General features: G+C 38.8%; 2 protein-coding genes across 10 annotated transcripts in view; both read left to right on the top strand.

Moving 5' to 3' along the window:
* PTPN4 (protein tyrosine phosphatase non-receptor type 4) overlaps window positions 1–16,423 on the top strand; it is a 143,406-nt gene extending 126,983 nt beyond the window's left edge. For 4 of the 5 annotated variants that reach the window (XM_084774677.1, XM_084774679.1, XM_084774680.1 and 1 more), the window contains 2 exons: window positions 4,785–4,920; window positions 9,083–16,423. In XM_084774677.1, coding sequence (XP_084630803.1) covers window positions 4,785–4,920; window positions 9,083–9,166 — 220 coding nt within the window. In that variant the 3' untranslated portion in view covers window positions 9,167–16,423. The remainder of the gene's footprint in view (window positions 1–4,784; window positions 4,921–9,082) is intronic. The other variant, XM_084774681.1, reaches the window with a different exon arrangement.
* Window positions 16,424–19,324: 2,901 nt separating this feature from the next.
* Window positions 19,325–25,419, top strand: part of EPB41L5 (erythrocyte membrane protein band 4.1 like 5) — a 96,671-nt gene continuing 90,576 nt past the window's right edge. Inside the window, exons 1-2 of one of the 5 annotated variants that reach the window (XM_084774721.1) lie at window positions 19,325–20,072; window positions 25,005–25,186. In XM_084774721.1, the coding sequence (XP_084630847.1) occupies window positions 25,007–25,186 (180 nt within the window). In that variant the 5' untranslated portion in view covers window positions 19,325–20,072; window positions 25,005–25,006. Of the gene's footprint in view, window positions 20,073–20,092; window positions 20,426–20,464; window positions 20,507–25,004; window positions 25,187–25,419 lie in introns of those variants that run through there. The other 4 variants (XM_084774725.1, XM_084774722.1, XM_084774723.1 and 1 more) reach the window with 4 other exon arrangements.

Here is a 25,419-nt window from a genome sequence, read left to right on the forward strand (position 1 = left end):
CTGGATCTGGGCCTCAGTGGTTAGCTGAGTTGGTCAGCCCTCTGGCTTTCTTGTGCCCATGCTACTAAGGCCAGCTCTCACATTTTTCCCAAATGAGGGGTTCCTCCTCCCTTCTATAACTTGTCTCTACTCTTCTTTTTCCTTTTATTTAATATTTTTTTCTTGTGTCTATTTTCTCTCCTTTCTTGTATTCTTTCCTTATCTCATTAATTACTATTTTCACCTTTGCTCTAAATGATTTTTAATTCAACAGTACACTTTACATTAGTTTTACCTGTTTCTCTTCTTTATTCATTAAAAGTATATTATGAACTTTGATCAATTTTAACTGTATTTCTACATTACATGTGGTGTGATGTTATCAATTTGTTTTTGTCTCCCTGAGTGGTATTGGGGATTTAGTCTGTAACAGTAGGCTGCTCACTAGGAAGATTCCTAAATGAAACTGGAAGAAAAGTCCACAACAGAAGCACAAATTAGGATACCGAAATACTCTTCTACTAGTAAATTCAGTGATACTAAAACAGATAAAATGTTGAGTGAATTCAAATATTTTCCTGTAAAAATAATTAGTGACTTCAAGGAAAACACAAATAAGCAGATGAGTGAACTAAGGACTTCATTGGGACTTGGAAAGAAATCTGGCAACATTAGGAAGAAAGTAAGCAAAGTGGATAGAAAAGTTAGTTTGCACATGAAAGTAGAAATGTTGGAAACGAAAACTTTGGTAGAGCAAATTTTTAATAAAATATAGAATGTAGAAAGCATCACTAGTCAACTAGACCAAACAGTAATAACAAAAGTGTATCAGGATGTGGACAAGGTTGAAGAGTACTATACAAACAGTGGGTTAGAAACAAAAAGGCATGGCCACAACTTTCAAAACTGTAGGATGTGACCAAAAGTCAGAACCTAGGGATCTGTGCAGTATAGAACGAGTCAACGTACAAAAGCTACTGGTCTAGAAAATCTATTCAGTGAAATTATAGCAGTTTCCCAAATCTAGGGAAAAAGTGAACATCTAAATCCAAGATGTATTTAGAACCCCAAACTACATGAGCAGAAAAGATCCTCTCCATGGTACAATGTACTCAACATGCCAAGAGTATATAACAAATAGGAATATTAAAAACTGTAGGCATAGTGGAGCATAACCTCAATGCAAAGGCAGTAGAATCTTTCTATTTTAAGGCCAGCCAGTACTACATAGTAAGTCCCTTTTTCAAGCAGAACAAAAACCATAGGAGAAAAACATCAGCTTATAACAGCAAGCAGAGTGACTGGAGAGATGGTTCTACAGTTAAAAACACTGACTGCTGGTACAGAGAGCCCAGGTTTGATTCCCAGCACCCATACTATAGCTCATAACTATAAGTCTAGTACCAGGGGATTCAGTGCCCTTTTCTGATTTCCTTGGGCCAGGGATGCATGTGATGCACACACTTAAATGCAGGCAAAACACTTAAACACATACCACAAAATAAATTTAATCTAAAGAACAAGATTGATACAGTAAATTGTTGGGGAGAGGGAAGCACATCAAGTCTTGTAACAGAAAATTTAAAAGCCAGAAAGGCACGGAATAGTATATTTCATGTCCTGAAAGTGAATAACCATTAAAACTGCTATATCTAACAAAGCTACCTTTTAATATAAACAAAAATAGGGACCCTTCAGCACTGAAACAGTTCATGACCACTAAGTCAGCATTGCAAAAGATAATACTTAAAGGGATCCTAAACACAGGGGAGTAGGAAAGATAGATCAGTGAAGAGAGCATAGGAAGGAGTTAATTTCATGAGAGGACTAAATGAGCTTACTGCTTCCATCTGCTAACTTAGACCTAGTCCTGTTAGCTTCTAGCTTCTGTACAATCTAATCTAGGCCTAGAATATTTTCAGCCTCTTGAGACTTACTCTACGAAATTAGCTCACCCTTTCTAGCTCTTTTGAACTCTTGTTGGCTGGTTCAACTCAGCTGTTCTGGCTCAAACAACTCTCCTAGCTGACTGATTCAAACTGGCTTCTCTCAGCTTCTGACTGAATTGCTCTACTTGGCTTCAAATTAATTTTTGCAACCTGTTCTGATCTTCTGGTGCCTTCTCATTCTCTGGTTCGTTCTCTCTTCACATGTCTCTAGCTTGTTCTTTCTCTGCAACCTGTCTCTGTACAACTGTCCTGATAAAACTGCTTCTGAGTTCCACCAACTAAACTGCAATGAAGTCAACTCCACCGCAGTGCCTCTTAACCCACTGACCCAGCTGAACTGACTGAACAGCACTGTCTAGAACTCAGAGATCTGCATGACTCTGTCTCCTAAGTGCTGGGATTAAAGGCTTGTACCACCACATCTGGATCTAAGCTTTTCTTTACCTGAAACTTACTCTATACCAGGCTAGCTTTGAACTCAGAGAGTTGCTTGCCTCTGTTTTCTGGGATTAAAGGCATGTCTGTATTCCATCCAGAGTAGCAATATTGCTGAATTAAAATTCCTCTACAGAACCTAGGAGTAAACACAATTAAGGCCATTAAAGATCTCTACAATAAAAACTTTAAAATACTCATGAAAGTAATTGAAGACACTGAAAGCTGAACAGACTTACTGTATTCATATGCTGCCAGAATAATTGTGAAAATGACTGTGGTTACTAAAAGTAACCTACAGACTAAACATAATACTTGTCTAAATCCTAGTGACATTTTCCACAGAACTTGAAAAAGTCCTAAAATTCACATGAAAGCACAAATGACCCCAAATATCTAAATCAAACAAAGAAAAAAAACTTGATAAGCAGAGAATATCATAATACCTCATCTCAAATTTTACTATAGTGAGATATTGGTGTAAACAGACAAGGATATTGGTATAAAACAGACAGGGAGATCAACCAAGGAAATCAGTGAGTGAAGAGAGACTGTTTGCCAACTAGAAATCTGACAGGATTAGTATCTAGAAAGAACAAAAACAAAATATCCACTCAGTTAATGGTCAAATAAGTTGAAAGAACAGTTCTCAAAAGAAGAAATATAAAGCTGGGCATGGTGGTGCACTCCTTTAATTCCAGAACTCAGGAGGTAGAGGCAGGTGGATTGCTGTGAGTTCAAGGCCAGCCAGGTCTACAGAATGAATTTCAGGACAACCAAGGCTACACAGAGAAACCCTGTTTCAGGAAGAAAAAAAAAGAAAGAAAGAAAAGAAAAGAAAAAAGAAATAGAAATAACCAAGAATGTCTGAAAAAATGTTTAACATCTCTTAGTCACCAGAGAAATAAATATTAATACTTGTTTGACATTCCATCTCATTCCACTCAGAATGGCCATCCTCAAGAAAATAAATGATAGTGGGGATGTGGAGAAAGAGGAGCCCATATTCAATGTTGTTGAGACTGTGAATTGCTCAAGTCTCCATGGAAATCAGTATGTAGGCTCCTTGAATACTGAACTACCCTATGACCCAGCTATACCACAGTTCAGTATATACTTGAAGCACTGATGCCAGGTTAATATATCACAGAGATGCTTACATGCCTGTCTTTATTGCTACATTGTATACAATAGCCCAGATAAGGAACCAGCCTAGATGCCCAACAACAGGTGAATGGATGAATAGTACATATGTACGAGGAATTTAGTAAAGAAGAATGAAATTTTTATATATCACTTGTAAGAAGGTTGATTGAACTGTAAATCATCATATTAATTAAAGTCAGCCAGGTTCAGAAAGACTTTTTTTTTTTCTGGTATTTACTGGGGGCAGGGGGAGGGGTGTAGAGGTTAAATGCGCATGCACATAAGAAGGGGACAACAGCATGGTGGCACACACCTTTAATCCCAGCACTGTGGGAGGCAGAGGCAAATGGATCTTGTGAGTTTGAGGCCAGCCTGGTCTACAGAATGAGTCTAGGACAGCCAAGGCTACACAGAGAAGGGAAGAGAGAGAATTCTGGGAAAGAGAAAAATGTTCCATGTTTTCTCTCATAGAGTATCTAGATTTAAATATTTAAATATCTACATATGACATGAAAGCAAAAGGGGGACTAATGATGGGGAGAAACAAGTAGAAGGGGAATAGATATGAGCAAAGGTACCATGTTATGTATGAAAAATGTCATGAAATCCATTTTGTATGCTAACTAAAAAAAAAAAAAAAAAATTAAGAAGCCAGTGTTGGCTAGAGAAGTTATGGCTCAGTGGTTAGGAGTACTTGTTTCTCATACAGAGGGCCAGGGACCAGTACTCACATGGTGGTCTGCAACTCCCATTGCTGAGGATGTCATCTTCTTCTGGCCTCTACAGGCACATGAATATGGTACACTTACATACATGTAGGCAAAACACTCATCTCATCAAATAAAAATATTATTAAAAATATGTACATGTCAAGAAGGTAAGACTTGTGGCTTCTTTAAATTATAGAAATCTTTAGTGGCTCCTATAGTCATGCTTCTAGGTTATATATATAGTTCCAGGAGGTTTTTTTGGGTTTTTTTAAAAGTATCCCAATGTAAGCTTGATATAAATTAATTTTGTTTAAAATACTAACTTACATAAAGTATAAAAACACAATTATCTTTTGTGTATTTGTTAATGATTTATTATTTGATATATGCTACTTTGCATTTTAAAATGGATTTGAAATATTAAACAGTTGACTTGCTAGTTTTATAAAATAAAATCTTAAATTGATATTCTTTATCCTGTTTTAATACTTTGATATTTCCACAGAAAGGCCACAAATTTAACAATTGTACCTCTAAGACTTTGCACATGTCTGTCTTTTTTCAGTGCTGGAATTGGAAGGACTGGGGTTCTTATTACTATGGAAACTGCCATGTGTCTCATTGAATGCAATCAGCCAGTTTATCCACTAGACATTGTAAGAACAATGAGAGATCAAAGAGCCATGATGATCCAAACACCTGTAAGCATTATACGTCATATGTACATGTGTCTCCTAAACATAGTGGAACTTGTTATTAATCTGTATTCTATATCTTTTTTTTTTCTTGGACCAGACAAACATAACATGTATATGACAGGGTCTTACTATGTAGTCCAGGCTGACTTAGAACTCACTATGTAGCTCAGCCTGAGCTTCAACTCCACAACCTCCTGCCTCATCCTCCTGACAAGTGTCTGCCATCAAGCCTACCTCTAACATGGTGGTGGTGGTGCACACCTTTAATCCCAACACTCAGAGAGGCAGAGGCAGGTAGATAGCTGTGAGTTAGAGGCCAGCCTGGTCTACAATAAGTCCAGGACAGCCAAGGCTATACAGAGAAACCCTGTCTTGAGAAAACAAAAACAACTGCCCCGTAAACAACAACAACAAAACCAATCAAACAAACAAACTTCTTTCTGCACCTCTTGTCTTTTGTTTTGGTTTTTCAGTTCATTTAATGAGCAAACGATGTTACTTGGACTGTATCATTTCCCAGACTTAGTTAGTTTCTTTTATATCCTCAATAGAGCTCTCTGTATTTCCTCAAAGTGACAGATGGATTAGTAGGCTGGAGCAGTTCAGGTAGAAATATTTTCCTCAAGAAGCACATGATGTTTCATTATGTTTCTTTTTGTGATGTTAGCATCTTTGGGTGATTAGTACCTCTGTTATTCATCAAGTTTTATAGAGTGATAACGTTGTTAGTTTGTTTGATTTCACCATTTACTTCATTGCTCCCAAATCCATATTCAACCACCATTGTTACATTGCCTAGAAATGGCATCATCCACGGTGGGCTAGGACACTTCATTTATTAACTAGAATGGTTTTTAAAAGATTTATTTATTTTCATTTTCTGTTTATGAATATTTCACCTGCATATATATGTTCATCCTGTGTATGCCTGGTACCCTTGGAGACCAGAAGAGGGTTTCAGTTTCAGATTCCCTGGAACTGGGGTTAGAGATGGCTATCAGCCACTGTGTGGGTGCTGGGACTCAAACCCAGATCTTCTGGGACAATAGCTAGTGCTCTTAACTAGTGCGCCATTTCTCCAACTCCTAGAATGATTCTTTAAAGATAAACGTTTGATTCTTTCCCTTGATTTACAAGTGCTGTTGCATTTTTTAGCGTGTTTTACAGTGGCTGGGCTACACACATGCTATACAAGTGCTTTGTCACTGAACTACTGCACCCCAGCTCAAAATTTCACCCTCAGTTTACTAGTGTTCTCCAGTGTCAACCACTGACTTTTGTTTGATTTGATAACGACTTAAAAATTGTGAATCAGGGGGCTGGAGAGATGGCTCAGAGATTAAGAGCACTGGCTGCTCTTCCGGAGGTCCTGAGTTCAATTCCCAGCACCCACATGGGGGCTCCCAGCCATCTATAATGTGATCTGATGCCCTCCTCTGGCCTGCACCGTATACATAATAATAAGTAAGTAAATCTTTTAAAAAATTGTGAAGCAGCCAGACATGGTGGTTCGTGCCTTTAATCCGAGCACTCAGGGAGACAGGCTGGCTGATGTTTGTGAGTTCAAGGCTAGCCTGGTCTACAGAACTGTTAACACAGAGAAACGCTGTCTCAAAAACAAAACAAACAATCTATTTACTTGCCATGCGGTGGTGGTACACGCCTTTAGTCCCAGCACTGGGAGGCAGGGGCAGGCAGGGCTCTGTAAGTTTGAGTACAGCTTGGTCTACATAGTAAGTTCAAGGACAACTGGAGTGGCTGCATAGTCAGACCCTGTCTTGAAAGGGAAAAAAAATGTGAATCTAAACATATTTTATGTGTTTTCAACCTCTTCTAGTTACTAATTTATCCCATATTTTGGCCAACAGGAACCTCAATTTGTAAGTCCTTTTCCTAGGACCATAATAACTTCAACTTCCTTGCTAGCAAAAAATGTTGCTAAACCCAGCTTTGTATTTTATGCCCCAGATTTGGAAACAGTAATTTCTTTAATAATTCTTGGTCCTATAATTTTAAATCTTCTGGGGATGGAGTATTATTATTGGTAGGACATATCTCTAAATTGTGAGACTAGGACATACACTTAGGAGGTAATGTGAACTGGGACATGGTGCTTTTTACTTTATCTGCCTTTTTCTCTTTTCCTGTTTAACAGGAACACATGTTCTCTAGGACAGCAGTAAAAACTAAGAATATTAAAAGTCATCTCACATTGCCTATCATAGTTTCAAAATGACACTGCTGACATTGCATACACAATATAATTATGAGGAGTTCTTGCTTTCCTACAGTTCTCTTTGCACTTTGAATGTGACACAAAACATAGTAACTGTCTTAAAATTTCTGCAAATAACTATCAGTTTGATTATATCATCAGCATGATATATGTGTGTTGATTTGTTTTAGGATATTGTCAGTTTTATATTAAATCTATAAAAGAAGAAAGATGGGTGCTGGAGAGGTGGCTTAGTGGTTAAAGAGCACTAGCTGCTCTTCTAGAGAACCCAGACTCAATTCCCAGCACCCACAAGGCACTCACAGCTGTCTGTAACTCCAGTTCCTGGGGGTACCACACCCTCACATGGACATGACAACAATGCACAGGGAGGAAAAAGTAAATTGTCATTATTATTTGAAGAAGAGTTTATTTGACGGAATCTGATCTTTGTTCCTCTCTGCTCCTTTTCCCATTCATCATACTTCCTTTCAAGAAAAGTTTAACAGGGATGGAGAAATAGCTCAGTGGTTAAGAGCACTGTCTGTTCTTCCAGAGGTCCTGAGTTCAATTCCCAGCACCCACGTGGTGGCTCACAACCATCTGGCATGCAGGTGTACATGCTAAATCTTAAAGAAGAAGAAGAATAAAAATAAAGTTTTAACAGTAAATTTTAAATATTCATTCATATTTCTCCTTTTATGAATGTTATAAATACTTTTTATCCCCCACCTTTTAAAATTTTTATGTGACACAGAGAGAGACAAAGACAGAGGTTAAATGTGCAAGTATATGTGTGGAGGCCAGAGGAGGATATAGGTGTCCTATGGCACTCTACTTGATTCTCTTTTTTTTTTTCTTTTTAAGATTGATTGATTGATTGATTGATTCAGTATACAGTGTTTTGCCTGCATGTACACCTGCACACCAGAAGAGGTCACCAGATCTCATTATAGATGGTTGTGAGCCACCATATGGTTGATGGGAATTGAACTCAGCACCTTTGGAAGAACAGACAGTGTTCTTAACCTTTGAGCCATCTCTTCAGCCATGATTCTCTTGAGAAAGTGTCTCTTACTATACCTGGAACTGAGCTGGCAGCCAGTAAATCGATCTCTCTGCCCTGACATACCGTTGGGTTTACAGCACACCCAGACATGCCCAGGTCTTTTTCTGTTATGTTGTTTTAACATGGATGATGAAGCTATGAATCCAAGTTCTCAGGATTGTTCAGCAAGTACTGTGACATACTGAGCCATCTCCCCAAACCTTCCTTGCCTTTTTTAGGGGGAGGGGGATAATTGTTGTTGTTGTTTTATTTTGTCTTCTTGAAACAGGCTGGTCTGGTATCCATTATGTAGCTTATGCTGGTCATGAACTTACAGACCTCTTGCTTCAGTCTTCCAAGTGTTAGTGTATGTGTAAGCCACTCTACCTGAAACACCTTGCTTGTTTTCACTTAGCAGAATGTTCTGACACTTATCATGATGCACATGTCAGAGACAGGAGGATCTCTTGAGTTTAAGGCCAGTCTTATCTGCATAGCAAATTGATGTCAATTTAAATAAATGGCTTCCACTTTTTTTATAAAAAAAAAAGTGAATATATATTTTCAGTTTCTATTTTAGTTTATCTTTTGAATTATATTTCTTGGAAGTGAGATGGATTGCTCCAAAGGTAAAATAATGCCATTTTATTAGATTCTTTTAAATTTCTCCTTATAGTTTCAGTCAGTATTTTAACATTCCTACCAACAGTGTCTTGAGTATTTTCAGCAAAATATTATGTGAGGTGTTTTGTCCTATTTTTAACTTTCTGCCCGTTGGTAAAAATTTTGTATCTCTGTGCTATCTTACTTTTCAGTTTTTTAATCAGCAAAACAAGTGAGATGTTGGGTTTTGGTTCTCTGGATTTTCTAGTGATTCTGTTTTTCTTATTTGTGTTTTTCAGAGTCAGTACAGATTTGTATGTGAAGCTATATTGAAAGTTTATGAAGAAGGCTTTGTTAAACCCTTAACAACATCAAATAAATAAGAAAACAAAAAGGTTGGCAGAGTATTGGGATACTGATTTTTATTACGTTCACTGTGCCATAATACTGCTTGCAGGAAATGGCCTCTCACATGAAAAAGTGAAGAACTCAGAAAAACTTCAAAAACTTCAGCACTATTGCACTTTATGTTTTAAAAAGTCACTCAAAACCTATAACTCAGATGTTTGACTATTTTGTCCTTTGCTCTGAACAAGTTGTGGAAACTGAATATGTTCAGGGTTATGGAATTTTGAGGCAGTGCCATGCAGTCCCCTCTGGTAGAATTGCCACAGACAAGGCTCAGAATTCTCATCTCTATTATACACCTGTACCTTGAAAACAAAAAGGAGTAAACATGAGGAGTCTGCTCTGGCCTTTTCCAGTGTTTCATGTACTTACTGTCCTGATTACCAGATTTTATTTTTCAAATGTTAGCAATACCATTCTCAACATTAGCCAGTACACTGCCTGTGGATGCAGCACGTCTTCCTGACATCCTAGTAGGGACCTGCTGTTGAGAAGAAAAATGGAACTTGCTGTTTCCAGGAAATGCTGCACAGTGTCCATTTACCAGCATCTTATAGAAATTATAACTATGAATCTACAGATTTTCTTGGATTTAATAATGTAACTTATATTTATCATAAGGTTGGCTTATTCCAAATCATGTGATTTCACATTCTTTATGTAAAGGAATGCATGCATTGTGTCTTAACCCCTTAAGTGCCTTGAGATATCTTTGTATTATGAAAAGGCACTCGTTCGACCCCATAGGAGGTATGTATGTATACTGTACATTCTTATAGTTTTATGAATTTTTAATAAGTTCACAATGTAAAGAAAAAAACAACAGCTTATACAGACAGAAGGGTAAGGAGATTCTCTTTCTTACTTAGTTCTTGCTTATACTTTGCCATAAAAGCCAGGATATCTGTATTCTGATGAGAGTGCATCTGCTGCTATGGAATTGGTCACAATCTGTACATTCCTTTACAGAGGGACAGGGGTTATAGTTCAGCAGCTAAACTTAAAAAGAGGGCTTCTTCTTCAATTTCATATTTTCTTTATCCCTAACTTAAAAAGTGATGTTTAACATGTACATTAGAAATAAGGATATTGACACTCTTTTCATTGGGATTCTTTAGACAAGGAATTAATTACCATTGACTTTTTCTAAATGTGACCCCCCATAATAGTAAAATGTCACTTTCTTGTCATTTTTATACAATCACATTATCTGGCTTATAGATGCCTATTAAATTATATGCATTACAGGTGTGTAAATCTATGGAGACAGATCTTTAAAATTGCCGAATATAATATGAGCATTTGCTCACCTATTCAAATGTTATTTTATATCATTATGTCTAAAATAGACACATTTGCTAGTGGTTTCATATTATTTCTGTAGTCTTGATAAAAGGTAGGTTCCAGTGATGGATATTTTGAAATGATATTTAGTTAGGGAGATAACATACATTTATAAATCTTCAGTAAAATCTAAATCATCATTTCACATATTCAGAATCTATAATAATACAATTCAAAAGTTAGGCTCCTACACATTAATGGCTAGGGTACCAAATAAATTGTCATTTATAAATATTTCTTGTCTTTTTAAAGAGAGAAATAAATATAACCGTTATGTCAAAACAAGTCCTCCTATTCTGATTTCAAATGCAAGACAAAGTAAGCTAGCCAGTGAAGTTTCACTCAAACATTCCATTCTCTACTCAGAGGCAAATGTAATTTAGGCTGGTAGGATATCATTACAAATTAAAAAGGGAAATCAAGTTGGAGATCTATGCATATAGAGCTACTTTATTTCTTTGGATTTTAGCCTAAATCTTAAGTCTGTCCTCCCCATGTGGCTAGAACGTGACAACCATAGATGAATAGAGAAAAGCTGTGGAGAAGGTAAAAGGCAGTGTCATGATTCACTTGCTCTTTATTGTAAAGCTTTGTTTACACCTCTGTAGTTATCCACTATGTTGGCAGTGAGCACTGCCTTTTAAATCATCAGTGCTTATTTCTAAGTGATGAGTGTAGAATTAAATTCAAATTTCTCATAGCAATTTATCTGAGAAGTATGCTCCATCAGTACTTCACATATGAAAACAGTCCTTTTAGAACACTTACTAGGATCTTAAGCTAAAATTATCCTTTACAAATTGTTAATATGGAAATGCTAATTAAACTTCCATAGTTACCTAACACATAACACTGCCTTTTACACTTAAACATTTAATTAGTTTATTAATCTCAATAGATTTCTAGAAATACTAGTTTTCATATGCCAAGTAGTGCTAGACTCCATACATATCAAGGTAACAGTGTGACAAAAAACAAATTTCTTGAATCAAACTACTTTTCCATTTCACTAGCCACCCTTAGACCCACACCCCCACAAACCCAAGGAAGAATGCATTTATTCTGACAAGTGAAAAATCAGTATTGGTGAATCAGGGGCTTTTGTACATGCTAAAAGTAAGTGTGAACATTTTTCCCTCTATGTTCAGATGGGTTTTTTGTGAGCATCTGTTTTCCATCAGCACTGCCTAGACACTCTTTAGTAATATTTTGGAATAGACTTTACATTCATACAAAGACTAGGTTGTATTTGTTAAATTAATCCATTCATTCAAGAGTGAGGCAGATTAAACAGCCCAAGAAGAGCTTTGTGTAGCTTCCTGGGACAAGTAACTGGGAAAGAGCAATGACTGGTCATTTTGACTTAAGAATAAAGATAACAAATAATGAAAATTGACTTCAAATGCACAGTTATGCTGAACCATCAGGACAGTTACTTGAAGGTTTTGGGTACAACTGTACTTGCCTTCATGGAAAGACGCTGGGCCATTGAATTGCATGTGTGCTTCATAGACATGTCCACAGGCTGAATGGGCTTTTAACTATGGGGGTGTTTATATCTCTTGGCCGGTCTGAGCAAGTTTAGCTGGTTGTTTGAGAAAAAAATCTCTTGTCTCACTAGAAGTACTACTACAACTTGAAAGCTAAGAATTTGAAAGATTTTGTCTAATGTCTATGTCCTTATTATGATAGGAAGGACCAGAGGCCCAGCGATTAATTTAGCAGAATCTGGTCAACTTCAAGTTTTCTAATTCTCATTTTAGTATCACTGTATTAAACTGTAACTTCAGCAAATTGTGAATATGATAAATGCTTGTAAGTTTTTATCTATTTCTACTTGGGAAGCACGCTTAATGTTATCACTTTGAAATGTTGACACCTTAGAAGTTTGAAAGTAGACTTGAAAAGCAATGCCAATTAGGACTTGGACTCAGTTTGCTAGTGCTTTTCTGACAGATAAGCATAAGCTGTTCTGAAGTATTTAGGCTAATACACATGCAGTAGGAAAACTGAACTGCAAGTAGGAAAGCATTTTAAAGCACTTAAAGCATAGAACTGATATTTAGAACTTGTGTCTACTTATAAAATAATTTATATTCATAATGTGAACATGTGATAAAATTGAAGTATGGGTTGTTTATCAGGAAGAGAGAGGGATGAATCTATAGCAATATGCTATTTAAATCTGTGTTTTGAATATTTAAAATATTCTGATGGTAAAGTTGCCAAAGTAGTTTTGAATTCGTGTAAGTTGTTTATACTACAGCAATGTGGGATATGTTTACAGGCTCTTTGTCGTACTCACTTTGTAGTTCTGGTGAATTTGTATTTAAGTCATTTATAGTAAATATATGATATGATGATAAATACTTGCTAAAATAAACATCTTAGTAATATAGCAAAACATACCTAAGTGAACCACAGTCTGCTTTCATACAAGGTGCTGCATCCGCAAAGCAAGTACTTTGTTTTAACAATACTCACACCCCACATTTGCACCAACCATTGAATGCCATTCCTGGAACCATCTGTGGTGCTTCCTCCAAGTAAAACAGCTGTGTTATTATAATTCAGTGGATTGAATTTATCAAATATTAGAGTTACTGATCTGTTAATATTTATTTGTGTCTCAGTGGGATCACAAATTGTAGCAACTGTTAGGAAAATCTTAGAGAATTATATACATGCAAAGAAATTTATACAATCCTAAAATGTTTTGAGGGCTAATTGCTAATAGATAGTTTCATCAATTTTAAGATTACAAGAAGTCAATCCCAAAATTATATGTTTGGTTCTGCTTTTTACCACAATTCATAATTTGTATGGATTTCATTTACTCTTAGCAGTTATTATAATAAAATTCCCTGTCAACAGAAACAACCCATATATTTCAGCCCATAGTTACTTTATTTTCATGATTTATTGAATTGTTCTGATAGATACCATAAAGTTACTTTCTGTTTTCACATATAAATGTGCTGCTACTTATTTTATGGTTTTCTACTATGGTATTGTGTTGATTTCTAAAGTCATTGTTTATTTTTTTAGTCCTTCAAAGCTAAATGGGCAGCCATTAGTCATAGCTGATCGAGAGTAATGCATCTGTATTGGCTAAGTGTGGTTCAGTACATAACAAGTAAACCAGTAGTATTTTTAATTTGCTGAAAGTTATTAGCAATATTGCAAGTTAAAAACTACACTATTAAGGAAGAGTTCAAACAATTTACTTCCTGGAGCCTTGTAAAAATTTCCAGTATAAGGATGAAAAAGAAAGCCTTGTTAAGGTCATAAACGTTTCAATTAAACTATGTAGAGTTTTCCTATTATTATGTAAATGTTATCAGAAAATATTTTTCTATGAACAGAAGGTTAAAACTGTTAACTTTAATTTCATTGCTTAAAAGGGATAAAACAATATTTGTATGTCTTTCATGCTATAAAGAAAATGAATGTATCTTTCAAATGTTAGTTATTACTTGATTTTATATGTGTTGGTAAAAAAGAGAGAGAGAGAAATCTGCAAATGGTTAAAAAGAAAGAGTATTACAAATCATTTTGTAAAATACAATGTTGGAAGAAATGGAATTTCATTATAAATGAGCAGTCATTATCAAAGCATATTTCAGATATAGTGTACATTCATTTTCACATTGCTTTGGCTCTAGAAATTTTTCTTTAAAATTGTATATACCAATTTGAGTGTAAAATATTTGAATTCTATATGGAAGAATGTTGGTGTGTTAGGCTAAGTGTGCTGCTGCATGTGTCTACCATGGATGGAAGTTCCCAAGTTTTGTCAGTGTCATGGCCACCAGTGGGGGCATCATTGTGAGCATCTGAAGCCAGAAACCCATGCCTAGGAGCCACTGCATAACACTGTGCAGAGGCCTCTGGCCATGCTAGTGAGCTTCCCTTTTTATCTTCAGTGACTGGATAGTAAGACTACTGAGCCCAACTCCACGACTTAGAACAATGGTGGCATACAGCTTACAAGTTTATTCAGCTGAGCGAGAATTCTTCACTTTAAACCAGTGCCTGTAGGTATGACTAATTTGTTCAATAGCTCCTTTAAATCTCGTATTTACCAATTATTAAACTAGATGAAATTGGGAATTCATTGTTTTGACACTTTTCTAGCCTTCCAAACTAATTTTAACTCATCATGATGCACCCTGAACAACCAAAAAGTGATCCAAGGTTAGTGTCAGATTTCCTCTACCCCAGCACTGCTAATAACTGATGACTTAGAAGTCACGTTGTTGAGTAAAGTCACTGCCAAGGATCATCAAGGAGATAGCTTTCTTCAGTGTTTGGCCCAAAATAGTTGCTGCATCGTGGTTTCCTTAGATCTATTATATATCAGCTATATGTCATCATATCCACTGTAGTCACAATTGGGCTTATTTTTTATTGTTTGTGTTTTGCTCATATAGTATTCTAGTTATTTGCCTTCCTGGGCTAGGATGTTTCAACCCAATTATGTGGTTCTCTGGACTCATCTATCTCAGTCCTTCAATGAGTTAGCAACAGTCCTCATTCCTGAATCCTGTAGAGTGGGTCATATTTCAGTGCTAGAATTGATTTCAAATAGCACTTTATTTCATGCTTACTACTGACTTAATTTATACATTAAAAATATCCTAGGAGTTTTGTAAATACAGAAAAACAATTGATTAGTATTAGAGTTTATTAGATTGGCCCCAAGTTTAAATGCTTTATAATGATCTCTTGATAGCTTCTTTGATATTTAAGAGGTAACCCTATGTGATTTTAGCCCTGCTGTTTTTCTGTAATTTGTATAATACAATAGAGGCTGCCCAGCTGACTGTGTTACTAGACTCAGGTTTCTCAGCTAGCTTCAGCCAAGCTTGGTTTACTAAAATTGTTTTTTCTGCTCTGCATTTTGTGGATGTCACATGACTACTCGGAGATCTGTTTATTTTTAGTGTAGTACCTAGAGGTTAAGTAGATACTGCACCACAAGTTCATAGTTTATATAGAAGACAAAGCGCAGATCTGTGATGCTGTAACAGTTTATATTAAGCTGTTTTCATATTCTGCCAGTACAGTAAGTATATCTGCTGTTTAAAAAAAAAAAAAATGAAAGCTGTCTACCCCAGTGCTCTCCTGCATCAGAACATACCAGTTATAAACTATGCTGTGAGTTTTTCAAATAGAAAGGTTTAACTTTAGGACTGATAGCTTATACTTATCAGTACTATTTTTAAACAGTAGTTTAAAATTTATTTCTAGGTAGAGGGTATTTTAATTTGGGAACTTTCTTGTAATAGGTGCTATATGTAAATATGGTGTGAGAATTTGTTTGGCTAAAGGTCTAGTTTATTTCTTTATTAAAATATTTTTTCATTTCTGTTACCATTTCATGTTTTGTACTGAACTAATAGCGTAATGGAATTACTCCCTTAATGATATAGACTACCTTTTTTCCCAGTTACACAAAAATATCTCCATGTGGTTTGGTCTCAGATTAAGATGCAAAGAAGCTAAGAATGATACTTAAAATACGTAAGCTTGAATTTGGTCAACACTGGACTATTTGAAATGATCACTGTGCATTTGTCACTGCAGCTTACTGTGTATTTAAAAGGCCTTGTGTGCTTGTCTTAATTACAGTGAAAAATAGAATTCCTGCCATTGATGTTTTTAAACAATCTACACACAACAACAGTGAACAGGATTAAAAATGCTGGTTTGCATTGAAACTGCTTTAGTCTTAACATCAATTTATGTTATGTGAAACTCTGTTACACATATTTTGTTGGCTATATTTTATTTTGATTGACTAGTTGTTCAGGTACAAATGTGGGAAAAACACCTCTAGCTGTTAATGTTCAATTGAAAAATAAAGATGTGCTTTAGCAATCTAATGACTTCGTTTCAAGATTATTTTATGGGGACTTACTGTTTGTTAGACTCTGCTGACAGTGATTTACTCATTAATGAGTGATCAGTTAGAAGGGATGGCTGAATGCTAAACATAATGTTTATTTCTAAAATCGGGAGTGCACACGGTAGCTTTTCTTGAAGGAAGTGGGAGACTAGAGACCTAAAGAGAATTTAAAGAATTAAAGTGTGTGTGTGTGTGTGTGTGTGTGTGTGTGTGTGTGTGTATGTATGTGTGTGTGTGTGTGTGTGTATGCTGGTACAACCAATTATGCTCATACTTGTAGAAGGCAGGGGAGGGCATCTGGTGTTTCCTCTATCAATCTCCACCTTATTCTCTTGAGACAAGGTCTCTCACTGAACAGCATGGGGTTGCAGGTACACACCTGTGCTCAGATTTTTACATGGGTTCTGGGAATCTCAACTCAGTTCCACACTCTTGAGCAGTAACCATTTTTACCCATTGAGCCACCTCACTTACCCCCTAGAGAATAAAAATATCTGCAGCATCCTTTATTGTGACCACTCCTCCGGTAATCCCAGAGCAAGATTTTATTACTTAAAAGAGGACTCTTTATTGAATTAGCCTGAATCTCACCTTCCTAGGTTCAGCCAGGTGTGCACTTGCTTTTGCATCTTAGAGGAAGAGAAGATGTAAAGACTACTAGCCCTGGATTTGGCTTGGGTGGTTTTTCGTTTCATTGAGGGAGGTGTTTGTTTTGTTTTTAGGTACCTTTGGTGTGCCTTGAACTCAGATCGGCCTGCTTGTGTCTCTCAAGTGCTGGGATAAAAGGCCTGTGCCACCACACCCAGCACCAACAACTGTTGCATACATGATAAAGGATTCATGGCAAAGGAAGGTACAATGACACAATGATGTGTGCCTGCATATATATACATGCATACATACATACATACATACATACATACATACATACATACATACATACATGATTGTATGATTTAACCTGCAACTTTTCTTTTGGTTTGTTTTGTTTTTCAAGACAGTGTTTCTCTGTGTGGCCTTGGCTGTCCTGGACTTGCTTTCTAGACCAGACTGGCCTCAAAATCACAGCAATCTACCTGCCTCAGTTCTCTCCACCCATGTGAGTCCTGGGGATCAAGCTCAGGTCATCAGACTTGACGGTAAGTGTCTACCTGCAGAGCTATCTCACCAACCCTACCTATCTCAATTCTTCTTAGTCATGTCATCATAAGATGTTGCTTAATTTCACTTTCTTATATTTGTATGTGTGTACATCTACCAAGTGAGCTAGATTCCAGGCCTACCCACTCTTCTGAAACTAGTTTTGCTTTAAAAACCTGTACCAGGCAGCTGAAATGACACTGGTTTCCTGGTATTGTACCTAATCAGCCAGGGAGCTTCAGGGTTCAGTCTCTCCACTCCAAAGGCTCTGTTATGGGTAGAGCTATGTGTATTACTTAGCTGTTAATCCATTGGCCCCAGCTGAGGTGCCACACAGGTAGTTGACAATATCCTTCTAATACCACTGGAGCAGAGAGAGCAGTTAGCCAGGCCTTACCACAACCGTGTTAGGGTGGTGTAGGTGTGGACAGCATAGAATTCCCAGAAACTATGCCTAGTTTCAGTGGGCTAGGTCCTCCCTGCATACACACTTAATTTTCTGGTAATATCTCACCCTCATTCCACACTCTTAACTTCTTCACTGTCACCTCTTTCTGCTGTCTCGCTGCTTTGGTTTCACCACCCTCCTTAAGCAGGTCCACACAGTCCTTTGCCCTTGCTGTTTCTTCTGCTCTTCGATGATATCTACCAGGCAATTTCCTCACCTAGTTTAGGTCTGAACTCAATGGTCTAAAGAGGCCTTCTTCCTCGCTTAAATTGCCACCCTTCATTCCCTGTGCTCACTCCCTGCCCTTACGACAGGACCTCACAATGTAGTCTAAGCTGGCCCTGAACTCAGCCACCCAAGACGCTTTTGACAGTGGTTGCCTTGAGGGACTTTTGTCTTTCTTCCTTATCAGTCCTATCTCCAGGGCCGCCAGCACAGCAGGCATCTTGATAAATTCTCTGAAGAATGAAGGAATGGAATGTTGCCACTCAGGACCTCCCTGACCACAGTACCTTCTACATCAGCCTGTTACTTCCCTTTCCTAGCTTTGTTTTTCCTCCAGGACACTTATCACTACTTGACACATATTTGTTTACTCTCTTTCTCCTTTCTAGACTGAAAGTTACTTTAACTGTAGAGGCTCAAATTCATTTTAATCTCTCGGATTTAGGAGTAGCAGAGCAAGAAAACAAATTCCAAATCAATTAATGAACAATTGTGTAAGAGAAAAATAGATATACCTGACTACATTAAAAATAGAAATATCTGGATTGTTGGTTTTTTCCTGTGCCAAGGATGGATCCAGGGCTTTCTATGTGTTGGTCTAACACCCTACCACAGAACAGCATCGATTTTAAATTATATCATCAATGTGAAAATTAAAACCATATAAAACTGAGGGCCTTCAAGATACCTGGTGGGTTAAGTGCTGGGTTCAGTCCCCCAAACCCATGTGGTAGGAGAGAACCAATTTTTGCAAGTTGACGACTGTGGCATATATGCACCCCTCCTTACCCACACATACAAAAAACTAAATGTAATTTGTTTTTCTTTTTGTGTGTGTGTGTTTGTTTTTGTTTTTTGAGACAAGGTTTCTCTGTGTAGCCCTGGCTGTCCTGGACTCACTTGTAGACCAGGATGGCCTGGAACTCACATTGATCCACCTTCCTGCCTCTGCCTCCAGAGTGCTAGGATTAAAGGTGTGGGCTACCACGCCGGGTATGTTTTATTTTTAAAATAGAGTTTCACTATGTAGGCCGGGCTGGCCTGGCACTCATCAAGTAGACCAGGCTGGCCTAGAACACCGGATTATTCTCCTGATTCTGCTTTCCAAGTGCTGGGATTAAACATGCACCACCATGCCAGCTGCCCCCTTTGTTGTGTTACTTATTTTTAATTAATGAACAAATGAATCAGTTTTCATACACATGCCTTCGGGATAGGAATAAGTGTTGGACAAATACAACAGGTACCTCCAGATTTTTTGTTTGGTTTTGTCTCTCCCTATCTCTCATCCACCAGACTAGGTTTCTCTATTTTAGCTCTGGCTGTCCAGGAACTCATTCTGTAGACCACACTGGCCTCGAACTCACAAAGATATGCCTGCTTCTGTCTCCCGAGTGCCGGGGTTAAAGGCGTACGTCCCCACCGACTAGTCTTATATGAATACCCAGTTTATAAGAATATCCAGTTTCTTATTCCCCATAGGCCCCACCTGGCATTGCCAGCTTAAATTCAATCCCAGGAGGCTGATTTCCGGGGCGGCGCCGTTGCCCCTTTAAGAGCGGGGCACCCCGCCCTCCGTGGGCGGAGCTTGGATGGGGCTTTAAGGGGCGTGCCCGCGGGCGGCCGGGGTCCTCCGGGGATTAACGCAGGGTGGGCTCACGCCTGGCGCCGCCATTTCTTGGAGTCTCAGGAGATCTGTTCTGCTCTCGGACTCTTCGATTAGGCGTTTCGCCCCAACGGCCGCGCGCGCCAGTCGCCGTGGTCTCCGACGGTACACGGTCTTCCCCGCGCCGCTCCCCCGCCCCCGGTACAGGTAAGAGAGTGGCCCCGGGTGTCCAGTTCGCTCTGCTGAGGGAGCGAGGCGCTCGGGGCGGCCGGGCTCCCCGGGCGACGCCGCGGGCTGGGAGGGGAGTGGCGGCGGCGGCCAATGGGGCTGGGCGCTGAGTTTCGGGCGATACCGCGCGGTGGCCGCCGAGCGCCGGGCGCGTTGCTGGGGTCCCGCGCGTCGTGGGAGAAACTCAGGTCACGCCTGACCTCCGTGTAGCCGAGGGGTTAGGGCGAGGTCTCCTCCCGTGTCAGCCCGTCAGGACCGTGGGCAGACGGGCACCGGGCAGGACCAGCGAGCGAGCTCGCGTCCCGGTGAAACTTGGGAATCCTGTGAGGCAGGTGCGTTGCAAGGAACCGCCAAGGCCGAGGGCGCTCCCCGCCCCCACGCGTGGCGCGCGTCGGGTAATGCTGGGTCCTCCGGTGGGTGGAAGATAATTATATTATGTCCGTCTCAGTGGTTAGTGGAGTCTCTTGGCTTCTGCTTTTAAGAGCGAGAAGACTCCCGTCCCCGAAGTTTATGGCAATAGTTTAAAATTACTAGTAGTGTTTAATTCTTAAGAATCAGATACAAGCCCACCAATAAATTCTTAATGTAATTTACAACTGCGCTAACCCCAGTTGCAGCATAAGCTGAGGCTGAGCAGCACGTATGGCAGTGCGTTGCATGTATGTGTCTCTCTGAACACTTCAGGATCGTTCTTTTTCTCCCCCAAACCCACTCCATCTTTTTTTTTTCCCCTTCTTTTCTCTCGATACTGGGAACACGACCTGAAATCTGGGGTGCGCCGAGCTGAACTAAATCATCAAACATGTCTTTTTGTTTTGGTAGGACAGCTTGTTTGGGAAGCGATGTGCGTAATTTTTCTGCGATTAGTTTTTCAGTTACATTTTCTTTTGCGGGAGTAGCTGGGGTGAAAGATACTGATAACTTTGGGACAATTTCTATAGTTTTCTTTTAAAAAAAAAAAATCAATGGCTTGGCCCGAGATGCCCCTTAGTGGTAATGCATGTATATCATGTTGGATGCCCAGGGTTCAATCCCCAGCAGTGCAACAAGAAGAGCCGAATGAGGAGGAAGTGCAGTTGTCCTTCAGTAATGGATGGATTTGGGGTGGGAGCCGAGGGCAAAGCAGCTATTGGTTGAAAAGGAAACGTATTCATTGTTGAAAACTCAGAAAATATATTTGTTAGAAAACTCGTAACTCCCAACCCTCTATTTTTAGTTGGTTTTAGAGACAGTGTCTCTCTGTGCAGCCCACCGCTATCTTGGAATTTACTACATCTGTAGTCCCAGATTGGCTTGGAACCTAGAATTGTGCTTCTGCCTTCCACGGGCTGAATTTCTTTTCAAATCTTTTAGGATTTGCTCCTTTATATAGTGCCATTTTCAAATGTATCCTTTATTCTATCGGGTTAGTTTTTTATTGATTGTCTAGTATGTTGTATCATGGCAACCTTGCCATGAGAGAAGTTTGATCATCCATCACGGTAAACAAGTCAGGCTAGGTCCCTGTCTTTGTTGGACTAGGGGTGGCAGAGGAGGCTAGCCAGTAAAAAAAAAAAAAAGTCAATTAAACATTTAATTACAGTTTGTTTCAATGTTATAAAGAAAAGCCTGCAAACTAACAAGGTCATCTAGTCTCAGGATCTGAGAGTGCTTTTCTGAGGAAATAGCATTTCATGTGTAAATATAAAGCTGACTGTCTGACGAGGGGCAGAATTGGAGATGGAGTGGACAGAGATTATCCCAGGAACCACTCATGAAGAAAGTTCTGGAACTAGAAGGACATTTCAGCCCAGCAAAGCACTAGAGCAGAGAGAGCAAGCTGCTGGAGGCCCAGGAGGAGGAGCCTGGGCTGTTAAAGATTTAAAAGGCAATCAGATTTGTGGAGGCCAATAACCACTGATCCTTCAGCTACTGCACTGAGAGCAGGATTGAGGGCAGATGGCATGAGGGAACAGAGATATGGGCACACTTTAAAAAATTTTTTTTCTAACCCTCAATCTTTGTTTAAATATTTAAAAACTTAAGCAATACATATTCTTATGATACCTGGATTAACTTTCTACAGAGAGAGCCTTCCTTAAATCATCTGCATTTTGTGGTTTCTATTTACGTGCGTATGGATGGGTATAGATTATATCTCAAAGTGGAATATTATTCTCAATTTTCTATTAATTTGATTTTTCACCTATTTTTCTATTAATTTTCACAGGTTTGGTTTGTTTAAGACAAGGTATCACTATGTAGCCTTGGCTGGCCTGGAACTGTATGTACACATACACACACACACACACACACACACACACACACACACACTGATTTATGTGTCTGTTTGAGCACATATGTGTGTATGTGGATGTCAGTGACAACCCACAAGAACGGGTTCTCTGGCCACCATCAGCCTTTCAAGCACTAGAGACTACAGGCATGCAGGGACAGGCCACTTTTCTGGACTTTGCGCAGTGCTAGAGGTCTAATTCAACCTTTGAACCTGTTAGGTGCATCCCACGTCTATCTTCTTGTTTTACTTTTTTGGTTTGTTTGTTTGTTTGTTTGTTTGTTTGTGATAGTGTCTCATGTTGCCTGGCTTGGCCTAGAACTTGCTATGTGGCCAGGGGTGATCTTGATTTTCCTGCTTCCAGCTCCCCAGTGCTGGGATTTCAGTGTGTGCTGCCGTGATGCTTGGTTTCTATCTTATTTTTTAGTTTAGATTTTCTTACTGCTATTGAATTCTTTGTTTTAACCACGGAGTGGGGGTGGATAACACATGCACGCCAATTCCGGAGTTGGTTCCCTCCCACTTTTATGTGAGTTTTGGGAATCAAGTTTACATGTCCGGTTTTGCATCAAGGACCTTTACTCACTCAGCTGTCTTACTAGCTATCTTTTTTGTGTGTTGTTGTTTTGTTTTGTTTTGAGACAGGCTCTCCACCTGTAGCTCAGGCTAGCCTGGAATTGGCAAGTATACAGATAGACAAGGTTAGTCTAGAACTCAGAACTCTCCTGATTTGGCCTTCCAAATGCTAGAATTATTTATGAGGCTTCCTTATTAGTTTCATTCGGGATATCCTTTTTCATGGGCCCCATTTTCTTCTGTGAGTTATTTATCTACCTAATTTGTTTTTGCATTCTGGGCATCTAACGTAGGGCCATGTGTATAGTCGGCCAGGACTGTGCCACCAAGCTGTGTCTCTGTAGAGATTGTAATAACTTTGTTAAACTACAATTTTATCCTTTAAGATGTCTTTTTAGAAATTGTTTAGAAGTCCTTTACCCTATTATTCTATGTCATTCAAGTACTTTCTTGGTTTTTATGCTCGAAACCTATATTTTATTTAATGCTGTCATGCTTCTGTGAAAAGAACTTGCTGTTCTTTATAATATTGGGTTTTATTATTGTTCAAAATATCAGTAATCCAAAAGATACTTTTCTTTAATTAGATAATTTACATTAGTGGATTTTCACAGGATAACATGAAAGTCGAAAAAGCAGTTTGATAGTATCTTAGGAAATATAAAATTATAGTGCATTTTGAATATTTTTAAAAGACTTCTGTGATAAAAGAAGTTAGGCATACAAAAAACAAGGAAAATAAAGATTATGGTCTTGAGTTGCTTACAGTAAAGAGTAATCATCTGATTATAATAAAGGATTCAGTGGAAGTGTGATCATGATGACTAACACATATCAGCATGTTTTTCTGTGGCTATGATGGAGCTGAGCTAAAAGGAAGAAGTAGAAGTTAATTAAAATAGAGCATTAGAAGGCCGGAGTCCACAGGGAGAGGAGACTGAGGGCCTATTTAAAAACCACCCATCCGGAGAGAGCCATCCCAAATTTTAGTTATTTCCTTGGGTTAAAATCTGTAGTGCACATTGTAAGGTATTGTTATAAAATATATTTGGTAGTCTTCAATTCATGGCAGATCGATAGCCACATCTAGTTGAAATGGTCATTTAGTTTGGAGGTTTAAAAAAGAAAACAGCACTGCCTGGACTTGTGCTGCCTCCTCTCCCAGGCTGCTGCTTTAATGGGCTCTGAGCTGTCTGATGAACTGCCCTGTGGTGACAGAACAGCTCTCCACACCGCGGCCAGTGTCTGCCGGTGGGTGCTGCAGAGCTGTTGCAGAATCCTGAGAATCTAAGCTGTTTGCTGTGGAGGGAGCCCCTTTGAATGGTGTGGCTGATTTTCCTTTTCTACACTTTCCCCCTGGAATTAATAATTGTCTTTATGTGTAAATAGTTAATGTTTACTTTTCTCAGTGTCTCTTAGCTATAAAACTAAAGACACTAGTTTATGAAGGAACTGGGTGTATATGGCATTCGCATTCTATGTGTTTCCATTCTTGTATTTAATGCTTTCACTTATAATTACAGTATTTGAAATAACTAGTAGCTATTTTGACTATTACCTTTAATGTTCTTAGTAGAACATTAACCAGTAAAGCTTAGTTTAAAGTTATATTTGCTGAAGTAGGTAGTTATTTATATTTTGAATGTTCAGTTTAGAAAAACAAAACTCAGAGTGGGCCTCAGTGGTGTCTGGCACTGTTGTGTAATGTCTGGGGAGGGATATTCAGCTTCCTTAGGTACCACTTACTGATCCAAACCACTGATGAACGTCAGGGATGATTGCTGTCAGCTCTTTGTACAGTAAGACTGCAAGTTCAAAACGTTACAAGCAGTGCTTTATCTTGACATGTGTTTTAAAATGTATGTTAAAATCTAGCTTTACAGACTAAGAAATGAAAATTGAATATATCATGTACAATATCTTGAAATATGTATCAAAGTAACATGTTTCAGGTTTCTCCACTTAACATCTATAGGCCTTTACTAAATACCACCATTAATTTGACTACGAGTTGTTGGGCCTTTCCTTGCTGTCACTCACCACTGGTTTTGTAATGGCAGAAATGCTGAGCTTCCTGCGAAGAACACTTGGTCGCCGGTCTATGCGCAAGCATGCTGAAAAGGAGCGACTGCGAGAGGCACAGCGTGCTGCCACACACATTCCTGCAGCTGGAGATGCCAAGTCCATTATCACGTGCAGGGTGTCCCTTCTGGATGGGACAGATGTCAGTGTGGACCTTCCGGTAAGTAGGCCTTCCTCATCTGCCAGTTGTGTGTGAGATCACTACTGTCTGTGCTTCCTAGGGGTTAGGTGAGATAGGGTGAGTATGAGTCAGGCACTGGAGCATTCACAAACATGGACTGCTAAGTGTAGGCCAACAGGACCTGGAATTAATGCCAGTTGCAGGACACAGCGAATGATAGGGCAGCTGTTGGTGTGAATTAACTCTGTTCATGTCTGCACGTACACACTTCC

Source organism: Acomys minous (assembly GCF_964271855.1).
Source record: "Acomys minous genome assembly, chromosome: 1".
Classification (NCBI taxonomy): Eukaryota; Metazoa; Chordata; class Mammalia; order Rodentia; family Muridae; genus Acomys; species Acomys minous.